The sequence below is a fragment of the Quercus lobata genome, chromosome 12 (assembly GCF_001633185.2).
Source record: "Quercus lobata isolate SW786 chromosome 12, ValleyOak3.0 Primary Assembly, whole genome shotgun sequence".
Lineage (NCBI taxonomy): Eukaryota > Viridiplantae > Streptophyta > Magnoliopsida > Fagales > Fagaceae > Quercus > Quercus lobata.
Genome location: NC_044915.1, coordinates 26,975,147 through 27,002,517, shown reverse-complemented (window position 1 = coordinate 27,002,517; position 27,371 = coordinate 26,975,147). Strand labels below are relative to the sequence as shown.

Below are 27,371 nucleotides of genomic sequence, written 5' to 3'. Positions count from 1 at the left end.
GTTTTGTGGCTTTCGTCCTTTGGAGTTTGGACAATGCACTATAACTCAGCTAAATCTTGAATGAGATATATATATATATATATATATATATATATTTATATATATATATATATATATTTATATATATATATTTTTTTTAATGGTTGTCTTGACTAATAAGTGATGACTCTTGACAGCCTTGGCCCTTGTGTAACACATTGTAGGCAATTGGCATTGGCAATCACAGAAGCTAGGCTAGCTAGCTCTTATTGGTACTTTTGATGATTTTTTTTTTTTTTTTTTTTTGCTTGGTGGTACTTTTGATTAATTAAATAGTCATTCTCTATAATATATTAATTATTAGTTTTGATACTTTATGCTTTATGCACCTAGTATCAGAACGTAATTAAAATATCTTTTTAGTGAATTTTTTAAATGGGTCGAGTTACGAGTTATCCAGGTCAGGTCGAGTTGACCTGCAAAAAATCGAGTTAGGTCACGGGTCAACCTGTTTTAGCTTTAGGTCAAAAAAATTAGGTTCGGGTTAGGTATTTTTTGGGTCAGGTTGAGTCGGGTCAGAATTTTCTGACCCGTATTGCCATATCTAGTTTGAACTACAAACATAGGACATTGCGCAAAGGATGTCATTGCTGCTGGACAATCACACGAAACCCCATTCACCATTTTTCACAGTCATTTGTTGCCACTTTTTAAAATGTTAGGCTCTAGTGAAGGGTATAGAAAAGTGCTCCATAGAATTTTGGTGTACGACTTCAATGGTTGATTTGGATAAAAGGATCTAAAAAGAAGTAATAGGCCAATAATGTATTGACCCCTTATGATAAATTAACCAATTAATTAGCAAAGTGAATTAATTAAGTTAATTAACATGCAATACACATGGTAGTACAAAGAAATCATCAACTAAGTTAATATGCAGCGAAAAATAAAGTTGACACGGTGATTTGTTTAAGAATGGGAAAAACATCCAAGGCAAAAACTGGGTGATTTTAAGGTCACAACTCCCGAGAATTTACTATTATCACAACAAGCGGTTACAAATAAATAAATTCCAGTACCTTATACCAACCTACAGTTGAACCTTTACTTTAATACCTAATTGGACTTGTTCTGTAGTGACAATCTGTCCTTTTAATACACGGCTCCTAGTACGTAACTAACCAATCGATGCATGAATCCCAATACGCGGCTTACACAACAACTTGAGAAAGATGTTAACTACAAAGTTCCTCAATTCATCCACACAATGAAGATCACGAAACTCCTTGGTTACAAAACCCTACAACGTACAGACGCAACAACTTTTTGAAGATAAAGTTGTAGTCACAATAAGCTTGTGTAAAACCTTTGCATCAAGTTGTAATCACTTACATCAGCTATGATGGCCCTTAAAATAATTCTTATATATGTTTAGGGCTGTGAGAAAAGAAAGCCCAAACATGTATACACAGATTGAATGAAAATCAAAACTGAAAATCTGATTTTTATAAATCTCAATAAATAGGGTATTTATCGAACAACTGTAAAGTATTGGGCTAAACTACCTTTTAAACCTCGATAGATGCTATCTATCGAGCTAGCTGTTGAGATTTAAAATCTAGCACTTCTTCACTTGTTTCTTAGACAAACTTGTATGGTTTTAACACTTGGACTTGAAACCTTGTACCTTGAAGTATTAAACACATCCTAGATCTACCCAATTACAAGTAAAGTGCATTTTGTCAAAGGATTAGCCAATTCTATATTGACATATGTTCCTAACATGATTTACATATGTCCTAACAATCTCCCCCTTTGGCAATCCGTGACAAAACCACAACAAACAAATGAATATATGAGAGAAGTCATAAATCACTCAACTCATATTCACTTGTTGAATATAATAAAATCTATTCTAATACAAACTCTTGAAAAATTTTGCAAGAAGGGAGTTCATGGCAAGAAAGACTTTGACAACCTGTATTTTTGAAACACTTTAAACAAAACTCATCACGGCATCTTAGTATGAAACATAAATAAAAGATTGCATACAAATTATAAGAAGCATGTGCATAAAGAGAGAAAAGAAATAACAAATGAAAAGATAGGTGAATAACATACAACAACATATATATATATATATATATATATATAGCAAAAGATAAGTACAATGTATGACAAATGGTCATAAGATTGGTGTACATGAGGTAAAAGTAAAAGAAAGAAAAGAAAATACAAAATAACCTCACTACATCCCTCAAAATATAAACACTCCCCCTATCACAAAAATGTCATATGCTAACTCTCTCCTTAATTACAAGACTACTCTCATCCTAAAACTACTTCCCCTTTTTGTCACCAATGACAAAGGGTAAATAACTCAAGCAGTCATCATGTCATCACCGGAAGAGCTAGCATCCTCATCCTCATCATCGTCATTAGAGTCACCATTATTGTCTTCGTCCTCAAATGCCTCTGGAGAAGGAGAGGGAGACTCTACAAAGCCACCGAGGTGAGCCTGCCATCGAGGAATATGGCCGACACGGGTGTTCACTTGACACAAATCATCACTAAGTGTGTCAAGGCGAGCATTCATGCGCTGAAACTACGCCATGACTGCCTCGAAGGTCACACCACCCGTCGATGAAGAAGGAGCAGATAAAGAGGGAATGGAGGAAGCCAGAGGAGTCGTTGTCTCTGTCCATGGCTGCTTCAGTCGAAGCTAGGCCTCGCTTCGTTTAACGGTAGTAGCGTCTATGACACACATGACCGAAAAATGAGGAGACTTGGGATAGGAGACAAAAAAATGGCGAAGAAGTCTTATGATAGCCGAAGGAAAAATGAGTTTATCACAAGTCGTCGTATCCCTATAGACATCAATGAGGGATATAATGAAGTGAGAGCGAAAGTCAATAGTGAGTCCCTCAAAAAGGGATAACAAAAATCGGGCATGAGGCTCTATGATAGAGTTATAATGAGACAATGCATGGAGAAAAAATGTCATCATCATGTTAAGGAACCTCGGATCTTTTCAAACCTCGAGCAAGGGGTGTTTTGACGATCACCCCAAGAAGAAGGTGTCTCACGGAAGTAAGACAAGAGATCATCTTTGGACATAGTCCTAAGATGCTCACAATTGGGGTAGTCAGCAAACTCTACCCTTGGTACGTGTAGCACCTTAGATATAAGATTCGGAGTGACTACTATGCGCGTACCTCAAATGCAAGTGACAAAATGAGGTACAGAATAGTCAAATTTGTGCATATTGGAGTAAAAATTCTGTATGATCATGGAGAGACAAGTGACCAGAATGCCACACAATGATAGTGGGAAGGTTAGTATTGGAAAAATCCGAAAGGATGACTTGGCGTTCAGAATGAATGCCACGTCGAGAAAATTTCTCCGAAAAGTCCTTATGGGCTTTATCATCACGGAACCGGACGTGAGAAGGAGTAGAATCAGCGGGGGAAGTGGAAGAAGATGCCCCGGAATGAAGAGGGTTCTGGGACGGAGTGGATTTTTGCTTAGGTGTCATAGAGCAACTAATAAAAGAAAGAGAGAGAGAAAGAAACACGTAGAAAAGCACCAACAGGATCAATATCAAGAAACGTGTAGAAAAGCACCAACAGGATCAATATCATGATATAGAGAATTGAAGGTATGTATGCATGAAAAAATGCATGAACATGTGACATGCAAAAGTAAAAACATCATGGGCTCAGCCCAACCCAAACCTACCAGCACATATCATTTCAACATATTAAGTACACATCTAAATGCATGAATTCATTGTTAAAATGCAAATGTGATGCAATGTATGATGATTTAAAATCATTTAAACAAAAACCAACCCAAAAATTTGTGAAAAATTCATCAATTTTGAAAAACCCCAAAATTTAAAAAAAAAATCCCAAAAGTTAGGTAAAAAAATCATGAAATGCATGATAAGAATAGAGAAAATAAGATCATAGCAGATGAAGAAATGATCTTGAGGCCGAAAAACTTCTGGGTTTGAGGTTTAGAGAGAGAGAGAGAGAGAGAGAGAGAGAGAGAGAGAGAGAGATGAGTTTGGGGAGGTAAAGAGATAAAAACTGTCAAGAGAAATCAGGGAGAAATGAAGAAAAATTGCGTTGATACTATATATAGAAACATATGCAGCTTGATGGATCAGTAGGTGTCAAAAGGTGTCGAGAATTAAAAAGTGATAGACAGAGTTATCGAAGAGCTATTGAGAATCTATTGAGCATACAGAAACTTCCTCGATGGATCGAGAACTTGTTGAGTAGCTATCGAGCCTGATTCTTGAAAACCTCGATGGATTGAAATTGCAATAATAGCTATCGAGAAAAGAAGCTCAAGAGGCTTGATAGATAGCCTAGCTGTCGAGAGGTATCGAGAAGTTGTCGAGATTGCTTAAAAACAGTGTTTTAAAGAAGAGAAAAAAACAGACACGAATGCAATCAAACATGCTGCTCAACCAAAGATCCAAACAACATTTTAAACTCTCAAAAACATCTCTCAACAAAAAAATGTCAAGTATTTAGATCAAAACACACACACACAACAAATCTAACAAATTTTATATTTCAAAAACAAGTCAAGACAGTTTAGTGAGCATACATTAAGACATGTATTCTTTGTGATGGTCAAATCACATTGTACTCGCACATGTATCAAGAGTAGCAAAGAATATTGCATGTTGTGTATGAAAAACATCGCAAGATTGCACAAGTGTCTACATGTTATGACAATTTGAGATATGAGAAAATCACTTTAACTCACACATAATCATAACTGCTTGATGAAGACTATCACTTTCGAGGTACATCCTATAACTCCCACATCCCCTAAAAGACATGTTTACAATCATACATAAAGTATTTTGATTCTTTTTGCTCTTATTTTTCTTTGCATATTTTCTTATAAGCGAATCATGCATTGGCATATAAGAGAAAAAAAAGAAATACCCAATTATGTTAAGCTTTTGACACTGCACTTTTACTATGTCGAATCATACAGATCTCATTTTATGATTGACGGGCAATAGTGGTGAGATGATTATTTATACATTTCTCTTAGAATTTTCTAGTCCTTCCCATCAAGAAGAGCGATATGAGTGTTAAGTACAAGAGATTACTTAATCTTACTCATCACAAACCCGAGCCACAAAGCTCACTTGTTTAGTTGTGTATAGAGATGCTCATCTAAGTTACAAAAAATACGAAGTTTAGAAAATTTTGTTTCAATGGCCATTCAAGGTACACAAGTACCAATGTACACAAAACACACTGTTTTTGTATTTTTCTGATTTTTTCATTTTTTATATTTTATTTTTATGAAACGCAAAATAAGCCAAAACTGAAAATAAATAAACAAAAACAGGATAAACAAATCAATGCATAAAACAAGACTGACTCAAAAACAAGAAAGCAAAACACACAAGTAATGCATACTTAAAAACAAGAAAGGGGAGAGAGAGAAAAAGTGACTAAATCACTTGGACCCTTTTTCCTTCCATACCTTGGAAGAACCTTTCCGTTTAGCAAATCCTTGATTCGGCAGTGAGAGGGAAGAATTGAAACTGTTCAAGTTCGAAAGAAACATGAGGGCTTTGAGTAAATCTCCAATAGGAGGAAAGGAGGATGGAAACTAATTTTGGTTTCCTGATGAGATCATATTGTTGCTCTGTTGAGTGGTTAACCACTTATAGCAATTAGGTCGAGTATGTCCAGTTGCTCCACAGTAATGACAGAGATGCTGCTACTTCTTCTGTTTAGGCTTTTGAGTGTTTCCCTTTTTAACCCTAGGTTTCTTAGTCTCTTTCTTATCCAGCTTAGAGGGTGCTCCTAAGATAGATTTTCTTTTGTCTATGTTCTCACTAGCTAAAACAGTTTTGATATCATTGTTCTCAGATTCAACATTATTAGTAGGAGAAACAAACACAGTAGTACTAGTAGAAGCAATACTAGAAGAAGAGAAATCATACCCTAAATCAGTTCGATCGGAAGCAGATTCCTGAAGGCTGAGCATCTCGTCAAGCTTTGCACTTGAAGCCCTCTCCAATTGAGATTTGACTTGAAACAGCTCTGCTACAAACTTCTTGGTCTTCTCAGCCAAGAAATTATTCTCAAATTTTCGTGCTCCAATGGTCTGATTGGCTTCATCAAATTTCATGGAGATTTCTTCTCGTTAAAGCTCCACATCACTGAGCTTCTTGGTGTCCAACCTATACAACTTCTCGTGCTTTTCTGAGACCTTATATAATTTTGCATAGGTTGTGTGGATGCCATCTTGTTCATCCATCTTCTAAAATTTAGAATCCACCAAGTCCTCTTTTTCATCCACATCTTCAACAATCCCCTCAATACGATTTACAGTGGCAGTGAAAGCATTTGAGATTCCATCATCCTCATTATTAGAATCATCCTTAGGCTCGGTATTGCTTAAAGTAGCAGCAAATGCCTTGCTTTTCCTAATGGTCTTGAGATATGTAAGGCACTCTTGTTTCATGTGACCGAAACCTTAACACCCAAAGCACTTTGATCCTGAGGGAACAGTGTACTGACCTCCATCCCTAACATCCTTCTTTCCTTTGTCTTGGTTCTTGAACTGAGATGAATTGGACTGCTTGCGGTCTTTGTCAAATCCTCTGGCATTGGCATTCTTCACAAAATTTTTGAATTGCCTAGTGATATAGGATTTCATATTAGAATCTTCATCGTCTAAAGACTCATTAGTGTCACTGCTCTTAGCCTTCAATGTCATGCTCTTGCCCTTACTAGATTTCCCAATCCTTGTCAAACCCAACTCATAGGTCTGCAGATTACCAACCAGCTCTGTTATATCATTTGATTCCTCAATTACAGTGATCTTGGCATGGAATCCCTCAGGTAGAGATCTGAGCACCTTTCTAAAAATCTTGGATTCGGGAATGGTTTCCTCAAGATTAAAGATTGAGTTCACTATGTCGTTGAGTTTGACATAGAACTCATCGAATGACTCATCCTCCTCTATCTTGATCTCTTCAAAGCTTGTGGTAAGCCTTTGAAACTTTGAATCCTTGACAGCCTTGGTTCCTTCATAGGTTGTTTGGAGGATGGTCCATGCTTCCTTTACAATTTCGGTGGAGGATATCTTCTTGAACTTCTCATTTGTGACTGCACTGAATAAGACATTCAATGCTCTGCTGTTGAAGTTAGCCGCTTTGATCTTTGCATCATCCCAATCAGTCGATGCTTTCATAGGCTTGGTCTAGCCTATCTCCACAGCTTGCCACACTTTTTCATCTAATGACTGCAAGAAAACTCTCATGCGTACTTTCTAGTATGCATAGTTAGTACCATCAAATAAAGGAGGTATAATTAAGGATGATCCTCTATCCATGATAGCAGGGGTTGATGGATCACACAGCAAATATTAACCCTAATCAGAGTGTGCCTACTCTGATACCACTTGATAGGCCAATAATGTATTGACCCTTTGTGATAAATTAACTAATTAATTAGCAAAGTAAATTAATTAAGTTAATTAACATGCAATACGCATGGTAGTACAAACAAATCACCAACTAAGTTAATATATATGTAATGGAAAATAAAATTGACACAGTAATTTGTTTACGAATGGGGAAAATCTCTAAGGCAAAAACCTCACCGGGTGATTTTAAAGTCACCATTCCCGAGAATTCACTATTATCACAACAAGCGGTTACAAGTAAAGGAATCCCAGTACCTTATACCAACCTAAAGTTGAATCCTTATCCCAATACCCAATTGAACTTATTCTGTAGTGACAATCTCTCCTTTTAATGTACAGCTCCCAGTACGTGACTAACCAATCAATGAGCGGATCATAGTTTGTGGCTTACACACCAACTTGAGAAAGATGTTGGCTGTAAAGTTCTTCAGTTCATCCGCACGATGAAAATCACAAAACTCCTTGGTTACAAAACCTTACGGCGTACAAACGCAACAGCTTCTTGAAGATAAAGATGAATTAGGGCAAATTGTCTCCGGTCATAATATGCTTGTGCAATACTTTTGCATCAAGTTGTAATCACTTGCATCAGCTGTGACAACCCTTAAAATAATCCTTATATATGTTTAGGGTTGTGAGAAAAGAGAGCCCAAACATGTATATACGGATTGGATGAAAATTATAACTGAAAATCTGATTTCATAAATCTCGATAAATAAGGTATCTATTGTGTTGCTGTCGAGTATCGGGCTAAACTACCTTTTAAACCTTGATAGATGCTATTTGTCGAGTTAGCTGTCGAGATTTAAAATCTAGCACTTTTTTACTTGTTTGTTGGATAGACTTGCATGACTTTAACACTTGGACTTGAAACTTTATTCCTTGAAGTATTAAACACATCCTAAATCTACCCAATTACAAGTAAAGTGTGTTTTATCAAAAGATTAGCCAATTCTATATTGACATATGTTCCTAATATGATTCACATATGTCCTTATAAAAAGGATTTTGATTTCAATATTTCATTTAAATGACTTGAATAGGGTATGAAATAATAACTCTTGTTTATTGATAAAATTTATGGAGAAATTTGAGATTTATTAATATATGAATTTTAAATAATTAGGAATAAGATGTGATTTCAAATCCATTAAATCACAAATAATTTTGTTCGAGTAAAATCTTTTAAGCCAATATCATTATGTGTTGTTAAATTTATATCAAACAATATATTCTAGTAATTATTTTATAAATCTCGGGATTTGAAATCCTCAAATCTAAAGGTAGAGCTTGAGCTATTTCATATTCATTTGACCCTTTTAGTACAAATCACGAAAGACATTTCATTTATAAATTTCCTTCTAGAGTGTTTAACGAATATCTTCTTATTGTCCTATTAAACACACAAAACAAAAGGGGAACAAATATTTATGCGGTTGTATCTATTCAGGTACTTGGTGCATTCTTTCTGATTTTGGGGAAAAAAAAAGAAAAGAGGGACTCAAAAGATACCTACTTTGGAAATCTAAAAAAGGAGTGGCATGGTATAAGGTAAAAATATTTCACTATTCTTTTTCTTTCTTTGTCTTTTCCCAAGATTTTGATAAACAAACAACTTTCAGCAGCAGTTTGGCTGCATTTGATTGGTAACTCTAAAAGATTTTCCAGGAAAAATTCAGTGGTAGAACAAAGTTTTTATTGATTTAGACACATGTGGATAGAGTCCTAGAAAAGACAAAGGGTGTGGATCATTTGGTTTCCACTTTCCCTCTTCTTCCAAAACAAATCACTTGGGGTGTGGATCATATGAACCCCAACTTGGCTTAAAATTGAGTTAGGTACATACTGCTTGTAACAAGGGGCTCAGTCAATTGGTGCACTTTATGGCCGGTGTGGTTCATTCAAGATCCACCACTCAAGTGGGCTAGTGGTGCAAAAGTACTTGCTTGTGACCATCTATGATAAGGCCTAGCCTAGGGTCCCCCCACTTACTGACATTTAACATGATCATAACCTACCAACACACAGTAATTGTTAGGTAAGTGATTAAGTGCCAATGACAAGATTTATCCACCAAGTGCGCCACCATTTCTTACGAAATTAATGTTGTACTATCGTTATCTACGCCAATGAATCTTGTTAATAGGTGCCTCAAAGAAATTGTTAATAAATAATTTGTTTATGAAAATTTTAACAATACTTTCATAAAGAATATATAAAGCAATTAAAAATTAACTGTTTTTTTTTTCTCATAAATAATTTTTCAAAAAAGAAAATGCTAACGAGTGTCCTAAGGACACTGGATAAGAATTAAATTAAAGAAAAATTTTATGGGAAAAGAAAAAAAAAACAATTAATATTTTAACAATTTTTTTATTTCCCATAAAAGTGATGTCAAAACTTTTCTAAAGTAGATTCTTAACCAGTGCCATTAGGGCACTTGTTAGCATGACCTTTTAAAAAATAATCCATAAACTAATATACTTAGAGTATTCATTAACTTTTCCTGTCTTTGATCTTCATCAATAACAACAATCATTATTACATTTAAGACAATTATTATTTTTTAATAAATGAGAGATTTTATTTGCAAACAAGAATTATAATTTTAGACACCATAAACTATAGTAGATATCCATGTATCTTTCTTAAATGAGAGATGCTACGTCTATAATATTTTTACAATAAATCACAGGTGGTTAATTGTTATTAATTCAAATTTGAACTTAACACTAAGATTACCTTTTTGCCCTAACAATAACTAAGGTTCTTGTTAACGGGTGCCTTGAAGGCATTTGTTAATAGAATTTAAAAAAAAAATTTAATACTACTTTCATAAGAAATATAAAAGATTATAAAAAAAAATTAATTTTTTTTCTTTTCTCATAAAAATTTCTAAAAATATTTACTAAATCAATGCCCTTAGGCATCTGTTAATTTTTCTCAATAGCTAATGCCTTTATTTTAGATTGAGTTCTATTGATTTTGCCAAAAGAATCTAAATCATCTTTTGTCAACCGGATAATATCTCGTTAAGACATTGTTTTTATTTAAATTTGGAATGTCTCTAATGTGTATTATCTTGTAGTTAGCATATAAAGAGTAGGAAAATATTAACGGTCCTAAGGGCATCATTATTGAACTATTTTAGGAAATTTTTTATGAGAAAATAACAAAAACAATAATATTTTGACAATTTTTTTATATTTTTCGTAATATCAAAACTTTCTTAAAATAGTTTATTATTAACAATTGTCTTAAAAACACTATTTAACAGTGAGAAATGCTAATGAATGTCCTTAGGACGATAGTTAATAATCTATTTTAAAAAAAATTATGGGAAAAAAAAAACAATTAATGTTTTGACAATTTTTTCTATTTCCCATAAAAGTAGTATTAAAACTTTCCTAAAATATATTATTAATCATTACTCTAAGAGCACCCATCAGTATGACCCAGCAACAGAAACCAATCCAAAAAGTATATTGGATTAATTAAGGCACTCTTTCTATCCAGGCATCGCTATTGTTTTCCCAGTGTGGCAATTATAAACAAAGTATTTAAGGATCGAGGCAGGCTAGAGGTAGGAACCACTAGGATACCATTTTTCTAGTCTAGACTCTAGAAGTCATTACGAATCATGTACCTTAAGATCTTATTTCAATTATTTTATAGGTCACAGACTGAACATATTAGAAGTTGCATTCTACTTTTGGAATAAGATTCTCTCTTCAATCTTTTCATTATAATGAATAGTGCAACATAAGTCGTCCCAATTCATTTCACCTGAACACCAACAATCCCAAATTAAAATATCTGCATTTTGTCCCAAAGTTTTGCGACCCACCATTTTTTTCTTCATCTTCTATATATCATCAAATTATGAGAATAACACAAGAACTAATACTAGAACTTATGGTCCTAGGCTCATTTCAGAATTACATTGGAACCATTATCGTGTTTAATTTTGTCCCTATCATTTAATAACTGAAACTAGTAAAAGTAAACCCGAACTCGTCAATGTCCAAATCCAAAGGGTAAAGAAGTTGGTTTTTAGCTAAGAGAATGTTTGACATGTGAAAAGCAGTCAACTCGAAAACGATGCATAAAAACGGGTTGGGTATGGGTTTGGCTAGGGTCGGAAGTAAATTGTGATGTCTCAATTTGATTGATTATGTGATGTGTGTGTGGGTGTGTGATGAGTTTCACATCGGGTATTTACTGGGTTGAGCTAGACTTTATTAACAACTATAAGGAGTCTCAATTGTGACTAGTTCTTTTGAGGTATAGTGCAGATGTGGCTAGCGCTTTTCCTTGGGTCGTTACATATGGTATCATAGCCGGCCCGATAATCTCGGGTGGGTTCAGAGACACTATCCCACATAGTGGGCTCTAACGAGGATGTTAGGGATTTAAGTGGAGGAGATTGTGATGTCTCAATTTGATTGATTGTGTGATGTGTGTGGGTGTGTGATGAGTCTCACATTGGGTATTTACTGGGTTGAGTTGGACTATATTAACAACTACAAGGAGTCTCAATTGTGACTAGTCCTTTTGAGGTATAGCGCAGATGTGGCTAGCGCTTTTCTTTGAGTCGTTACATAGATATTTTTGCTTGAGGGCAACTCCTATTTTTATAGGTTATATTTAATAGATATTTTTACTTGAGGGACAACTGCTATTTTTATAGGTTATATTTAATAATAATAAAAATGTTTAATAGTTATAAGTATTATAAAAAATTTTAAAAATTTGGAGGGTCATGGCCCCATACCCTTGGCTGCAGTTTCGCCCATGGATGTGACCCATTAATCCGACGAGTTAAAATATAATTCCACCATAAATCTATTAAAAAGTAAGTTAGCAAAAACTCCCTCATTTTTTTTGAGAATGTTTAGTCCTATCTTCTTATTTTTATTGTAATTGTTAAAGTTATGTGATATATGAATGGTAGTATATTGTATTAATCTTGTGATAGGTGACCTATTAATAGGAATTTTTATTTGTGTTTGCATGGTGAGCATCTTACAATTTGTACAAAAACTGTTCAACCGAAACACAATTCAGTGTCACAAATTTGATTTTATATATCATAAATATATTTTCTAAATTACTTACATAATTTGTTAGATTTGTTAAATTTTATATACATAATTGTGTAATTGAGTATATCCTAAGTATGTAATATATATACCTTATAGGTATTTATGCTTTTTTAAAGTCTTCATTTATCATATAATTCAAAACAATATACGACATATCAAAAAAATTAAAAAAAATCATTTCACGATATGATTCACCTTTTAGGATTATGTTTTAATAAATATGAAACATATTATTCTCATTTTGATTATAATTTGTTGAGGTGATTAAACTTTAATGATCATGAATTAACTAGAGACTTCAGCACTTTTAGTACAAATTAAAAAAGTTGGTGCTTACTAGATTCTATAAATCCAAATGCCATCAGGGACCCAAGAAATCATATCATTTCAACTTTGCATCTAAAGGGTACGTGCATGAGAATATCTTTTAATCATTATGTTTCAGGCTTTCAGCATTATGATCAATTGAAAAGAGTTTATTCAGTTTATGCTAATCTTATATATACCTCCTTAAATGATTATAGCAACCATGTTGTATTGGAATCAAATCTTTGACCCGTCCTTGAATCAAAATCGATAGATCTTTCTCGAATTCAAAAAAGATGATCTCTTGGTGAGCTAGAAAGTTGGTAAGTTTCAGGGCATAAGATTTATATTTTTGATGAAGAATATGTGAGGGTATAAAGCATGCAAATACTCATTCATTGTTGAGAAAGTGGTATAATCCATTGTGAATATTCTAGTCTGGATAAAAGGTAAGGTTAATGGTCGAAAGTCCATTTGATTCTATAAAGATGATTGAGATTGAAGGGTTCTACTTTTTCTATTTGAAGCAAAACGGAAGCAGGCTCATTTTCTAGTAGTTAATGAAAGCTGCTTTTCAGCTTGGTTCATATTCCTTAAATAAGTTTAATTAGGTGTATACTTAATTTGTGTAACCAAAATGATACTTTCTCATTACTCAACAACAGCAACAACAATCAAGACTTAATGTCAGAATTTTGAAATAGGCTATCAATCATATACCGATTAATTAGGGTTGGCAACATCAAATGATTACTCATATATCTCTTAAAACAGAAGTGCATAGAAGACAAAATCGAGGAAATTTTGTAACATGACATGATCAATGTGGGCATAGGACTAATTAAGCAAAAACTCTATCAATTCACAACTTCACACCCAAGTCCTGAAGTATCACAATCGACATATTGAATATGACTTCTTTCTCATCCTCACCAGATTTAATTTTCAACTGAAAAATCTGACCTAATAGAAAATGAAAGAATGAAATTAAAAGTGAGCAACTGAGAAAAGCACTTCTTATGTACGTACGTATAGGTTGGTCCCCATTATAGAGATTAGCTAAAAGTGAAAAAGGGGGGGAGGGGGGGCAAAAAACAACCACAGACTAGTCTTCAGGGCAGAGTGGGATACTACTATTACTCACATTGAAAGCAAAAGACATCCACAAAGATGTTTTAGTTTTCTTTCTTAAAGATGCCTTTAAGCATTTCCCAAAGGAAAATACCAATTTTCATGAAATTCTCAACCATAATCATGCATGATATATGTATAATTTGCACATTTAATAATGAGAGATGTAATAGCATTTATATTTTAAAGCATTAAAAGAGAGGCTTAACTTAGGAACTTGAAGCTAGTCCGACTAGTTGTATGGCATTGAACTCTTTATTAATTATCATTTCCTTAAAGCCATTTTGTCATTACATTGAAAGAAAAAGAGATAGATTGCCATCAACAAAATTCTACTTTACACATAAGGTTGAGAGGGAAAGGAAGATTTTTTAAATGTCCAACAAACAACCAAATATTACAAACTATTAGCTTAATTACTTAAGCAATAACACAAAGAAGTTAATAAAGCTAGATAAGGACAAACCACTAAAAACCTTCCAAACCTTTAACCATTTCCCATCTTATTGCTCACTACTTTTACACTAAGCTCTCGTACCTTAGTCCATTTTTACAAAATTTAGTTGCTTCCTCATATACTCTTAAATTCTTAGGAACAACCCTAATTACCAACAACTCCTCACAATTTTGTCACATGATTGAGCAAGCACTCTCATCATCATCATCACTATGTGTATAAATTGGATTAGATGGTAGTGGTGGCGGTGGCGGTGGCCCATAGATACCATGGTGAGAGTATCTATTATCATGCATGGGAGGTACATAATATGAAGCGTTACTAGCACTAGGGTATGCCATGTTGTAACTCATACTATATGGTACTTGCGGTGGATAATTCATTGGTGGATATGGGTACATATGTTGATGTGGAGGGCTAAGATTCATCGCGGCCATAGGAGGGGCCATGTCATGAGGTGACATAGGAGAACCACCGCCTGGTAGTACATCGTCGAAATTCTCACCGCTGTCACCGTTGCCGCCCCCGCCACCATCACCATTAAGAGAATTACCATTTTGCCCTTTCTTCTTCTTCTTCTTTTTCTTCTTTTTCCCTCCATCACCACCACCACCATTATTTCCTCCAACATTTTCTCCACCAACCTCCTCACTTTCTTCATCTTCTTTATCTGTGTCACCGCCATCAGTATCTTTACCAATACCACCATTGCCACCGTCTGTATTTTTTTGCTCACCATCACCATCTTCTTCAATATTTTTCTGGTCCTTGTTATTCTTTGATTTTCCAGACTTCTTTTCCTTTTTCTGAGGCCAAAGCACAGCATGTTTGCCTGATCTCAAAAGCTTCTTGATAAGGGTATCTGCCTCCACGTTGCCAGTCACTGTAACCTTGTGCTGCTGTGAATCCACAGTGGTCTCATAAACACCTATTCAAACATTGAAGAATATACAAAATTGATGAGAATCACACGCAAAATATACGAAACTTATCTTGTACGTGTTAGAATATTGACTAAGCCAGCTATTAAATTCACAATTTGCTATCAGTTTAAACAAGTAACACATGTACGTACTATTATTATTAGAATTAATTAGGCCAATATCCATACCTTCTATGCTTTGAAGAACTTTCTTGACTTTCTTCTTGCAGCCTTCACAGTGGATTGAAACTCTCAAAACCCATGTCTGCAATATTTGGAGGAGTTAATTAAGAAACTCAATATATGAGAGAGAGAAAGAAAGAGAAGAAAAGAATTATGTACTTGGACATAGAAATAGTATTTCTTTGTTTACCTGGTATTTCAGGGTGTCTGCGCCTTGATCTTCAGGTGGTTTGTTTGCCATCTGAGAGAGAGAGAGAGAGAGAGAGAGAGAGAGCCTTGAGTTTGTGTGAGTGTGAGTGTGAGCGTGAGCAATGTGATTCGAGAGGGAAGGAAATGGAGTAATATAGACTTTTAAAGGCAGAGGTAAAGCAAGATTGTGGATGCCACGTCACCTCCACATCCCAAGTAACCACTGACCATTGTCACTAGGACACGTCATCAAAGTCACGTGACTAAGCCGTGACCACCATCTGACTAATTTTTTTTTTTTTACCAACGTAGATAGAATAGAACAATAGAACATGTTCCTAAATTTTAAGGAAATTCATATTAAATACTTTTGTTACAAAACCGAACTTACAAAATTCTTATACCCAAAAAAAAAAACAAAAAAAAAACACAAGCTTTCTTATCAAAATTAATATCGTACGTAAGGTCATGCATTTGATGTGTGGTACATATTCATTTTCCTTTTCATATAGTTCATATGAACTAGCTAGTTATATATCTTGGTGGGTGTCTGATTTATTGGTTTAAAATCTTATTTTTTAAATTACAATTTTCTTAAACCCTACCTCTCTTTTAAGGTATACTATTAACTTTTTCGAACAGTTCCTTTTCCAGAAAGCTATTATAAAATAAAAATATGTAAATTTGTACAGGCACTTTAGTGTGAAAGGAAGGGAATTATTGGGTGTTTTTTTGGTGCAGTTATTTTAGGTACGTCTTTGTAGCCTAAGATATATTATTTAGAATTTGTTTGGATATCGTTTATTTTGTAAAAATTTAAAAATTTATTATTAAAAATACTGTAATAAAATAATTTTTAAAATATAAAATACTGTAGCAGTGAGTGATTGTTACGTTTTTTATGGGTTTAGTGGTTCATAAACAGTATTGTGAGACCATAAAAAACGGAAAAGGCGACTTAATTGCTGGGCAAACGCTTAAGGTCTCTGTCTGAGTTTCATTATTATTATTTTTTTAATTAAGTATTGGGGGCCACAAGCATTTTCTCTGGTCTGTTGATATATACTCCTTTAATTTTTATTTTGACAGAGAAAGGTAATTCTATTGATATATTCTTGAAAGGACTAGAACATTCTAACTAGTAAACCTAATCCAGTTTATCTATCCGATTCCGAGGTTAATTCAGATGGTTTTAAAAGCAAAAGCAGTCATAATCCATCCTTGCTTTGTTTATATATGGTACGAGTACAAGCCAATATTATTTGTGCTACAAATAATATATAAAATACAAAAACTATACGGAGGCCTTAAAATCCATATTTTTCTCATGCTTTCCTTGAAAAATAAACGATGAAAAAGATGACATTGTGATCAACATGTTTGATTTCGAGTGTTCTTATTATGAGTAATAAATACATCCATTATTATTTATTGATTATGTTCATTATCAGGATGATGTGAACAGTGTACTAATGCTTGTTGTCTCGCATATATGACTAGTACTAGAGCTGGCAATTTATAGTTGAGCTTGAGTTAGTGAACTGTTGGGGTTTGTGAGTACAACTACTGAGTATTAATAGAGACAATTAAATGCCCAAATTGAATAGGATTGAAGAAGCAACCTAATCCGATACCTATTATGTTGGTGCTTTTATTCTCTCTATACCAGCCATCACAATCAAAAATTTAATTTATACCATCCCAATATTTTTATTTCTAATAAATGCATGTTTCAAAAGATCAAGTCATTAATCAAACTAGTAGTCCTATCAAAAAAAAAAGAATCAAACTAGCTAGTTAAGTTACCCACCCGATATTTTAAAATTGCCCACTTCACCAATTAAAACACTTGCAAATATATAACTTTATATGCTTTTTGGAATGATACTTTATATAACTTTATATACCCCTTTTTTTTTAGCATCAGTCAATGACATTAGACCAAAATATTAATTAATTAGTTTTTGATGTATGCGATGATTGAATTTCAGATATCTTATTTGTCTAAAAAAAACTTTATTAGTTCAACTAACTGGAACTTATTATTACTATTTTCACTTTTATACTATTAAGGTGTGGATTTAAAGTTTAAACTAAACTACTCTAATAAAGGTTGCCTGCTCTCTAGCAAAGCTTCTCTCTGAGAGCTCTGCTGTAGTGTGGCATTGTCGTCCTTTCCTTGGAAGGAGGTTTGTCCCTTGAGTTAACAGTGTTCTCTCAAGGCTAGTGGTTCTCTACTTTCAAGGGGTCGGGGAAACACTTTCTAATTTTAAAAATTTGTATTCTCCTCTGTGAAATGGATGACCTTACAAAGCACTGGAGCTCTCTATCCCTGTTAGAAAGAGAGGGTGCAGGTCTCAAGTTAAAGAAAGAACAAGCGACTGACGTTTTCACCATTGCTGCTAAATTCTTTACTAAGCGTGCTCTGAATATTGATGCCATAGCAAGAACCTTCTCGCCCTTATGGAGATCAAAAAACAGCTTTAGCATCAAGAATAATGGAGATCATATTATCCTGTTTTCTTTTGATAATGAAGCGGATGTAGATAGAATCCTCTCGTTGGAACCGTGGTGTTTTGACAAATATCTAATGGCTTTCTCAAGAATCAATAAGGAAACGACGCTAGAGGTATGTAACTTCAATCAAGTTTCCTTCTGGGTTCAAGTCTACAATATACCATTATGTTACAGGAACAAAGAAGTTGCAGAACAAATATGTGAAGCAATTGGGATCATACAACACCCAAAGGACCCCCCGGATTGTGACGGCGGCAGCTTCATTAGAGTCAGAGTGGCTATCAACATTTCTCTACCTCTTTGCCGCGGCAGACTCATCACACTGGATGACGACAGAGTACATTGGGTTTCATTTAAATACGAGAGACTCCCTAATCTCTGCTACTGGTGTGGCCGGCTCACTCACTCCGATAAAGACTGCGAGAAATGGTTCGACATCGAGGGTTCTTTGCAACAGGAAGATCAGCAGTTTGGGGCATGGATCAGAGCTCCGCCATTTGTAGCAGCCCGGAAGAGTGTTGTGGAAGTCCCTGGTTTTTTTGCCAAAAAGAAAAAAGAAATTAAAGCCCAAAAAGCTCCTGGATCGACACCCTTGCCTCTAGGAAAGAGCCACACGGTGGAGGCGGAACCTGCAGACAACAGCCCGACGACAGTTAATAACTCCAGTGTGAACCTGGGTTCTTCCGCTTTTCAAGGGGGAACAAACGGTGCCTTGGACAGTTCGGATTGGACAGAACATGACGTTTCTAGGAAACCCACAATGCAAGCGGATTTCGAGCACCTAATCCGAGAGATTGACAAAGATATCAATCTTTTTGAGTGTGGGAACGGGAAAGTGGGGCGTTCAAACGATAAGGGGCGGGAACTTTCACCTAATGAGGGCTTTAGGTCCTTTGCCCACATAGGCCCAAACACAAGCGAGGAGCAAGTCCAATCCACCCAGCCCACTCCGTTAAGAGATATTACCAATTTAGATTCTCACATGCATAACCAGGCCCAAGCTGGTAAGAAATGGACCCGGATCCAAAGGCCCATTATCTATTCTGAACAGCAAGAGTCTAATCTTATTATTGGCAAAAGGAACTCCCCTCCTTTCCCAGATTACTCCTCATCCCCAAAACCCAGAGCAGTAGATACCCCTCCTCACAATGAAAATCCTTGTCCATCGGCGGCGGCTGACTCCCAGCCCCGCCAGCAGCCATGAGTTGGCTATGCTGGAACGTGCACGGGCTTGGGAACCGGCGCACCGTTTGTGAACTCGAAGCGTTAGTCCGAGCACAAGATCCCGTTGCTCTGTTTTTGTCGGAGACGTGGGCAGATGAAGATAAACTCCACTTTTTGTGTAATAAGTTGAACTTCGATCAAGCTTGGATCGTTCCTCGGATCAACAGTATGGGTTGTCTCTGTCTATTTTGGAAGAAGTCAGTCCACATCGAAGTGATTTCCTCTTCGCCGAACCATGTTGATGCAATCGTTGGGAAACCCGGCGAGGATCGATGGCGCTTTACTGGTATTTACGGTTTTGCGGATTATAGAAGGAAACATGAAACTTGGGTGTTGTTGCGCCAGCTACATCGGCGAACCTCCCTCCCTTGGCTCTGTGCGGGAGATTTCAACGAGATTATGTGGGCTCATGAAAAATTAGGCAGGGGTCCGAGTCAAGAGCGCATGATGGCGGAGTTCAGGGAAGTCTTGGATGAATGCGGCCTTATGGATTTGGGCTTTAGAGGCAAGAAATTCACATGGAAAGGAAAGCGCTCAGGGGGATTAGTCTTGGAGCGGCTTGATCAGGCAGTAGCGAATAATTCATGGTTTGCTTCCAATCTGGGTACGCAGGTTCAACACCTTCAAACGCATGCGTCGGATCATAGACCTATCTTAGTGTTGCCGGAAGGAATCTTCCCCAAGCCTTGCAGACCTTTCAAGTTTGAAAAGATGTGGTTGAGCGACAGGGGATGCTCCGACACAGTCACCTCGGCTTGGGGCACTTCTTCTTCGGCCTCTACCATGATCCAGGTTGCAGGTAAAATAAAACATTGTGGGGACAGACTGTCCATTTGGAGCAAGCAATCTTTTGGTAGTATAAAGAAATTGATTGAGTCAAAAAGTAAATTACTTGCTAAAGCTGAAATTGTTGCTGCTAGAGAGGGAGGTAACCATGATGCGGTTAAGGCTTTGCAAATGGAAGTGAATGCTCTGCTGGACAAAGAGAGTCAAATGTGGGAGCAACGTGCCAGAGCCTTATTTCTGAAGTGCAATGATAGAAATACCAACTACTTCCACAGCAAAGCTTCCCACAGGTATCGGAGAAATCGGATTTCCGGTCTGAAGAATAATGACAACGTGTGGTGCTCGGAGATGAACCAGATCAAAGAGATAGCAGTTGAATATTACAACTCCCTATTCACCTCTTCCAACCCAACGGATATGAACGAAATTTTGGATACAGTTCGGCCCTCGGTCTCTACAGACATGAATCATCAATTATCCAAACCTTTTACAAGAGAAGAAGTGGATACAGCAATCAAGGAGATGGACCCCATTAAGGCTCCTGGTCCCGACGGTATGCCTCCGATTTTCTATCACTCTTTCTGGTCTTTACTTGGTGATGATGTCTATAATGCTGTTTTGGATTGTCTAAATAATTGTAAGATTCCTAAGGAAATAAACCACACTAACATTACCCTGATCCCAAAAGTCAAATCTCCAGAAAGCATTACTGAGTTCAGGCCGATAAGCCTGTGCAATGTGATTTATAAGTTAGTTACAAAAGTCCTAGCTAATAGGCTCAAATCTGTCCTCCCTAGTATCATCTCTGAAAATCAAAGTGCCTTCCAGGCAGGGAGAGTCATTACTGATAATGTCCTCATGGCTTTTGAGACCTTGCACTATATGAAACATCACCAAACCGGAAAATCTGGGTTCATGGCGCTCAAATTGGATATGAGCAAAGCCTACGACCGGGTTGAATGGTCTTTCTTAGAAGCTCTGATGAAAAGGATGGGTTTTTGTGATTCCTGGGTGGCGTTAATTATGGAATGTATATCGACAGTTAGCTATTCCATTCTGATTAATGGTGAACCCACGAATACTATCAAACCATCAAGGGGAATTAGACAGGGCGACCCGTTGTCGCCATATTTATTTATTTTGTGTACAGAAGGCTTGCATGGCCTTCTAGCCAATGCTGCTGTTGCTGGCCTTATCAGGGGTGTGTCTATTTGTAAAAAAGGTCCTAGATTGACGCATCTTTTCTTTGCAGACGATAGCGTTGTCTTCTGCAAGGCTTCCTTAGCCGAATGTCATGCGTTACAAAGTTTGCTATCCTGTTATGAAAGAGCCTCAGGGCAGATGCTTAATAGGTGCAAAACCGGATTGTTCTTCAGTAAGTCCACGCCAAAAGAGATCCAAATTCAAATAAAAGACTCCCTGGGGGTTCAAGACATCAAGTTATGCGAAAAGTATCTCGGGCTCCCTGCTTTAGTTGGCAAGTCTAAGAAAGCCAGCTTGAATTTTATTAAGGAGCGGGTCTGGGCAAAGCTCCAAGGATGGAAAGAGCAGCTCCTCTCTCAAGCGGGACAGGAAATCCTTCTAAAAGCCATTGTCCAAGCCATTCCGGCTTATGCCATGAGCTGCTTCAAGCTCCCCATTTCGTTATGCAACGACATTGAATCGCTGATTAGGAAGTTCTGGTGGGGGCAGCGTGGTAATCAACGGAAAATCCACTGGACAAGTTGGCATTCCCTATGTAAGCCCAAATGTATGGGTGGGTTGGGCTTCAAGGACCTCCAAATATTTAATGACTCTATGTTGGCAAAGCAAGTATGGCGTCTCATGGGCAGCGAAGATACTCTTTTCCATAGATTCTTCAAAGCAAAATTCTTTCTGAATGGGAGCATACTCGATGCAAAGGCTGGGAATGGCTCTTTTGCTTGGAGAAGTATTCTAAAACGGCGTGAAGTTATCAGCAAAGGGATGCGCTGGAGGGTGGGCAGTGGCTCGGAGATCAGAATCTTCCAGGACAATTGGCTCCCGGATCCTTACCTTAGTAGAGTTTTATCTCCCCCTGTTTTTCTTAGCATTGATGCTAGAGTGTCTGTCTTGTTGGATGATGTTAGCAGGAGTTGGTTACAGGGGACAATTGATAATCTCTTCTTACCTCACGAAGCAAAACTGATCAAGGCTATACCTATCAGCTTGGTTGGATGCAATGATAAAATTTTCTGGCCTTTGTCTACTGATGGTGAGTACTCGGTGAAGTCTGGTTATAGACTTCTATCAAGTTTGAGTGACAGCGAAACCCCTAGCTCTTCGGATAATTCCCAATCCAAGAAAATATGGAAAGCAATCTGGAGTTTAAAAGTGCCAAACAGAGTTAAAATCCTTCTGTGGAGGGCGGGGCTGGATGCTTTGCCTTCTCGGACAAATTTAGTTAAAAGAATGGTGAGCTGTGATCCGATCTGTCCAAGTTGTGGTCAAGAGGAAGAATCAACCTTTCATGCCCTTTGGTCCTGTCCGGCCTTAGTGGAGGTTTGGTCTCTTCACTTTGCTTGGCTAATCAGGCAAACAAGGAGATGTTCAAGCTTTCTGGATATTGTTCAAGTATGCTGCTCAAGAGGTGAGTCCTTTGATACGTTTGCAATCATAACCTCTCTTATTTGGACTCGTCGGAACAGATTAAGAGTGGGTGAAACTCCCCTACCGCTGCAGAAGATCAATTCCGTGGCTTTTGATTCTCTCCAAGAATTCCAGGAGGCATCTCTGTCTCGGTGTGGCCCTTCTCTTCCCCCCTGTTCAGTCAATTGGTCTCCGCCTCCTGTAAGTTGGGTGAAGGTCAACTTTGATGGGGCGTTATTCAAGGAGTCCGACTCTGCTAGGTTGGGGGTGATTATAAGAAACGACCTTGGTCAAGTTATGGCTGCCTCGGCACAAACCATTCCGCTGCCTACTTCGGTAGAGACGGTGGAAGTGCTGGCAGCCCGCAATGCCATATGTCTTGCTAGGGAGCTTCAGTTCAACAAGATAATTATCGAAGGTGATTCGGAAGTGGTGATTAAAACTCTTAACAGGTCTTGCGCCTCTTCCACCAGCTTTGGGCATATAATCCATGACATCAAGTGTGCTGCTGCTGCTTTCAGTGAGATCAATTTCTACCACACTTGCAGACAAGGCAACAAAGTAGCTCACGCGATAGCTAGAAGTGCATGTAATTTTCCTCCTTTTATTGTCTGGATGGAGGATGTTCCTCCAGACATCCTCTCTGTGTACACTTCTGAATTAGTGCAATGAAATCTCCTCCCCCCATCTTTTGGGGCGGATTCTCAAAAAAAAAAAAAAAAAAAACTGGAACTTACTATTTTATATGCTTTTTCTTTATACTTTCAAAATGTAATTTGGGTGCAAAATTGACATTAACAAGTAATGTCCCGTTAAATCCCAAAGGTAGTGCAACATACTCTATCCACTAGTGATCATGTTCAATCCCAAACACCACCTCACTCAAAAATGAAAGGAGCAAAATGAATGCAATAGAGAATGGCCTGGTGGTTGCCTTGCCTGAAGCTCTATCCATGTCCCTATTAACAGACACGTACATTGTTTGATGAGCAATTAAGTACATATATATGACAACATATTTTCCATTGTAGTACATTTTCATTAAAGCGTTACAGAAACTGAAGAAAGTGAAATCAGAATTTACTAGAACGTACGAATAATGTTCTCCCTCGTAATATTAATATACCACCTACTGCCGCGTTAAAATCATGTGTGATGGTACATAATATAATTTCTAGTTGACACATATCTTTGTTTTGTTTTGTTTTTGTTTTTGTTTTATTGACAAACAAGAGTATCCAGTACTTAATATGCATTTATCACTTTGATACAACCAACTTCCATTAACTAAAAAATTTATGAGTTATTTCTTGGCCATAGCAAAATCTCACAACGTTTGTATTACAAGCTGAAGTTATATCAGAAATTCAAGATCTACTCAAATACTTTTAGATATTGTAAAAATTTTGTAAGATTTTGTTGTGCAAATAAGCTTTCCCCAAATTCTTTTTGCTATTTGAATATAGGTATCCTCAATGGGTTGACTTAGTGGTTCATAAGATTTTATGATATTCATGAGATCTTGGGTTCGAAATCTTTTACTAGCATATTGTGGCCACTCTTATGGAATTCCTCCCTAACTAGTGTGTGTAGAACAAGAGAATTACATACACTCAAGAAAATAGTCAGATACTCAAAAAGGTCGGAACGCCATTATTTATTAAAAAAATAAAAAAATAAATAGAGATGAATATAGGTTACTACCTATCTTCTCGAATACGTATATATAGATTTCAAAATAATAATTAGCACAATTTCAGCAATATATTGATTTAAAGTTTAAAGTTTAAACATCACAATCCAAATTCAATATGACATAAAAGAGTTACGATATTGAGATTGACTGAATTCTGTACGTGGACGCCCAATATTCCCAAAGAACAAAATGTTTAACGTGGAACGCTGCAAAAGATTTTCTATAATTTTCTTTGGTTTTAGATCAACGTAAAATGTCGCCATGAGCAATTTACGCAGCAATGTATCTTTGGTGCCGGTTCAGGCCATTTGTGTAAATTCAAATACAAAGTCATTAGCATTTTAAAAGATGGTCATTGAGTGAATCTATGGATCTAAACTCTTTTTTAATAAGTGGGCTCAACGAAGTGAGGTCTAACACAATATTTTAAATGGAAAGTGGAGAAGAGACAATGATAGAATTTAGGGCCTCTTGTTTTGATACTATAATAAATTACCGATTCTTTTATAAGTTTAATCTATTATAAAATAATGAATTTAATTATTTAACTATCATTCTAACGTTGAGTTTAATCTTCCACTCAATTAATTTCACAAAATAAACTTAGAAAGCAAATTTATATATCTTATTGGAGACCTTTTTTTCTCTTACACCAGTCAATATAAGTAAACAATACTATGGGGAGCTAGGCCCAGGTGGCCATGTTAGCCCACTTGAATAAAGCCCAGTGTGAAGCCCAAGGCCCATCAAGCGATTTAAGCTTGATACGCACAGGGGGAGTTAGCCTAGGGCCTTATCACAGTGGGCCTAACCCCAAAATAGGGATCATGGTTTAGGGGACGGCACTTGAGAGGTTCCTAAGGGGTCGACTAGACGTTGACTGATGACAAAGGTGGTCGGGGTGAGATGCAACCTTAGTGAGATCGGTAGCTGAGGATTAATAGTTCTAGTAGGGATCCACTTCCAAACACCATTCGGCGTCTAGAACAAGTTCCAAGAAAATCCTCTAAATTCATGAGAATCCCTTGGGGTTTTGATGAACATAGGAATATGTGTATAAGTTGGGAGATAATGATGACAACTCCACTAAGAAGAGACTATAAGAAGTAGAAGAGGGGAAAGGAATAGGGGTTGGAAAAATCTGGGGGGTAAGAGTGTTAGAGAGAGAGAGAGAGGGAAAACACTGAGAAACACCGGGGGAAAACACAGAGAAATCAAGGCATGTTTTGGGCCTAAGTCATAGGATTGAGAGTGATCCCACTTATAAATAAATTGTGACCCCATTACTTAGGTGGAGACCGTTCTGGGTGTACACAAATACTATTTGGGAATTACTAACTTATACAAACTCAAAATAACTTCATCTAACTTAACATTATTCTAAGAATAGATTTATATAATTTTAATTCAAAAGAAATTATTCTTCCATGTTTAAGAAAAAAAGTGATTTTTTATTTTTTATAATTGATATTAGCCAAATTAAGCCAAAACAATTGGTATAAACTAAAAAATCAGTGTTAGGTTTTAGTTTTAGGTTGGGAAACCATGAACAAAAATGTCTTCTTTCTTTCTTCTTTTTTTTTTTTTTGAGAATCATGAACAAAAATGTCTTGTATAGAGTTTTAGAAGTATGTATTCATAGACAAGACTAATGTCTAGATTCTGAAATTTATTGTGCAAATATCAGGTTTAGTTTTGAGCTTTTTGATTGATCAAAAAAGATCAGTTTTCGATAGATCAAGCTTCAATTCAATTGATTGAAGTGCGGGATTTTAGAAATGTAAATTCAACCCATCCAACCCATCAAGTGTGTATACAAGCCAAAGGTATATAAGAAAACCTAATACAAGTGAAAAAGACTTTGAAGTTCTACTAAGTGTAAATCTGACGGCATTGTGCCTTTGGCTCTCAAAAGCCTCTAAACAGTTGTTAAAGTGAAGCATATTTAGTACTAGTAGTGTTAAAGTTGTTGCAGTTCTAGTTTGCTCAAGTGTTGGACCAAAATCTTCAATTGGATACTAGAGTCGTTGATGGGAGGTTCATGTTCAATATTTCCATAATTGAAGAAATCCGTAGATTTGGTGTTGTGTTAGATAACGTTAGTAAGTTCTAATTGGAACAGGGGTACTTGGTATTGTAAAATTTTTATTCAATTAGTGGATTTGTTTTTGTCTTGCGGTTACTAGATTAACCCCCCCAAACAATTGGTTTTGGGTCACCATATTATTGTACTCTGTATTTTCTGTTGTTTTTACTCTTGCTCAATATTGGAGATTATTTTGCATGACCAAGGACCATCCATAACAGTAACAACTTGGTTAACAGGGATCTAAAAACCAACTATCAGTACCAAAGAATTTAAACCGACAGGGAATAGCTTAGCAAAAAACAAATATTAAAAAAAAAAAAAAAAAAAAAACCTGATGTTGCAAACAAACTAATAAAGTATACTGACTTATTGTCCGGTATGACTATCCAGCCAGAGTGAGATAGTATTTGTATAACTTTTCCATAAAGGCAACCGCAAACAATATAAAACCATTTCTATAAGATATATTAATTAAAGCTAGTGCCGGTATTACTCGACTCCCCAACAGTAGTCTAACATTTCAATGAAACAGCAATTTGTTAAGTGGTTCTGCATGCTAGATCATGAAAACAATGGACAAAAACAGCATGCTAGATCATGAAAACAATAGACAAAAACATGACAAGCGTCAGAAGACAGACCAATTTCAAGCCAAGAAGAAGAGAACAAGAGGATTTGGAAATAAACAATGTTAGAACTTTTAG

At 36.3% G+C, this 27,371-nt stretch overlaps 1 protein-coding gene across 1 annotated transcript; it reads right to left on the bottom strand.

Annotated features, from left to right (window-relative positions):
• Nucleotides 1-14,346: 14,346 nt before the first annotated feature.
• LOC115971869 (heavy metal-associated isoprenylated plant protein 36-like) lies at nt 14,347-25,761 on the bottom strand. Its single transcript, XM_031091954.1, has 4 exons — nt 25,738-25,761; nt 15,750-15,833; nt 15,566-15,641; nt 14,347-15,382 (listed from the first exon to the last, which is right to left on the bottom strand). Exons 2-4 carry the CDS (start codon nt 15,798-15,800, stop codon nt 14,628-14,630), a joined length of 882 nt encoding a protein of 293 aa, XP_030947814.1. The 5' UTR covers nt 15,801-15,833; nt 25,738-25,761; the 3' UTR covers nt 14,347-14,627.
• Nucleotides 25,762-27,371: the final 1,610 nt, after the last annotated feature.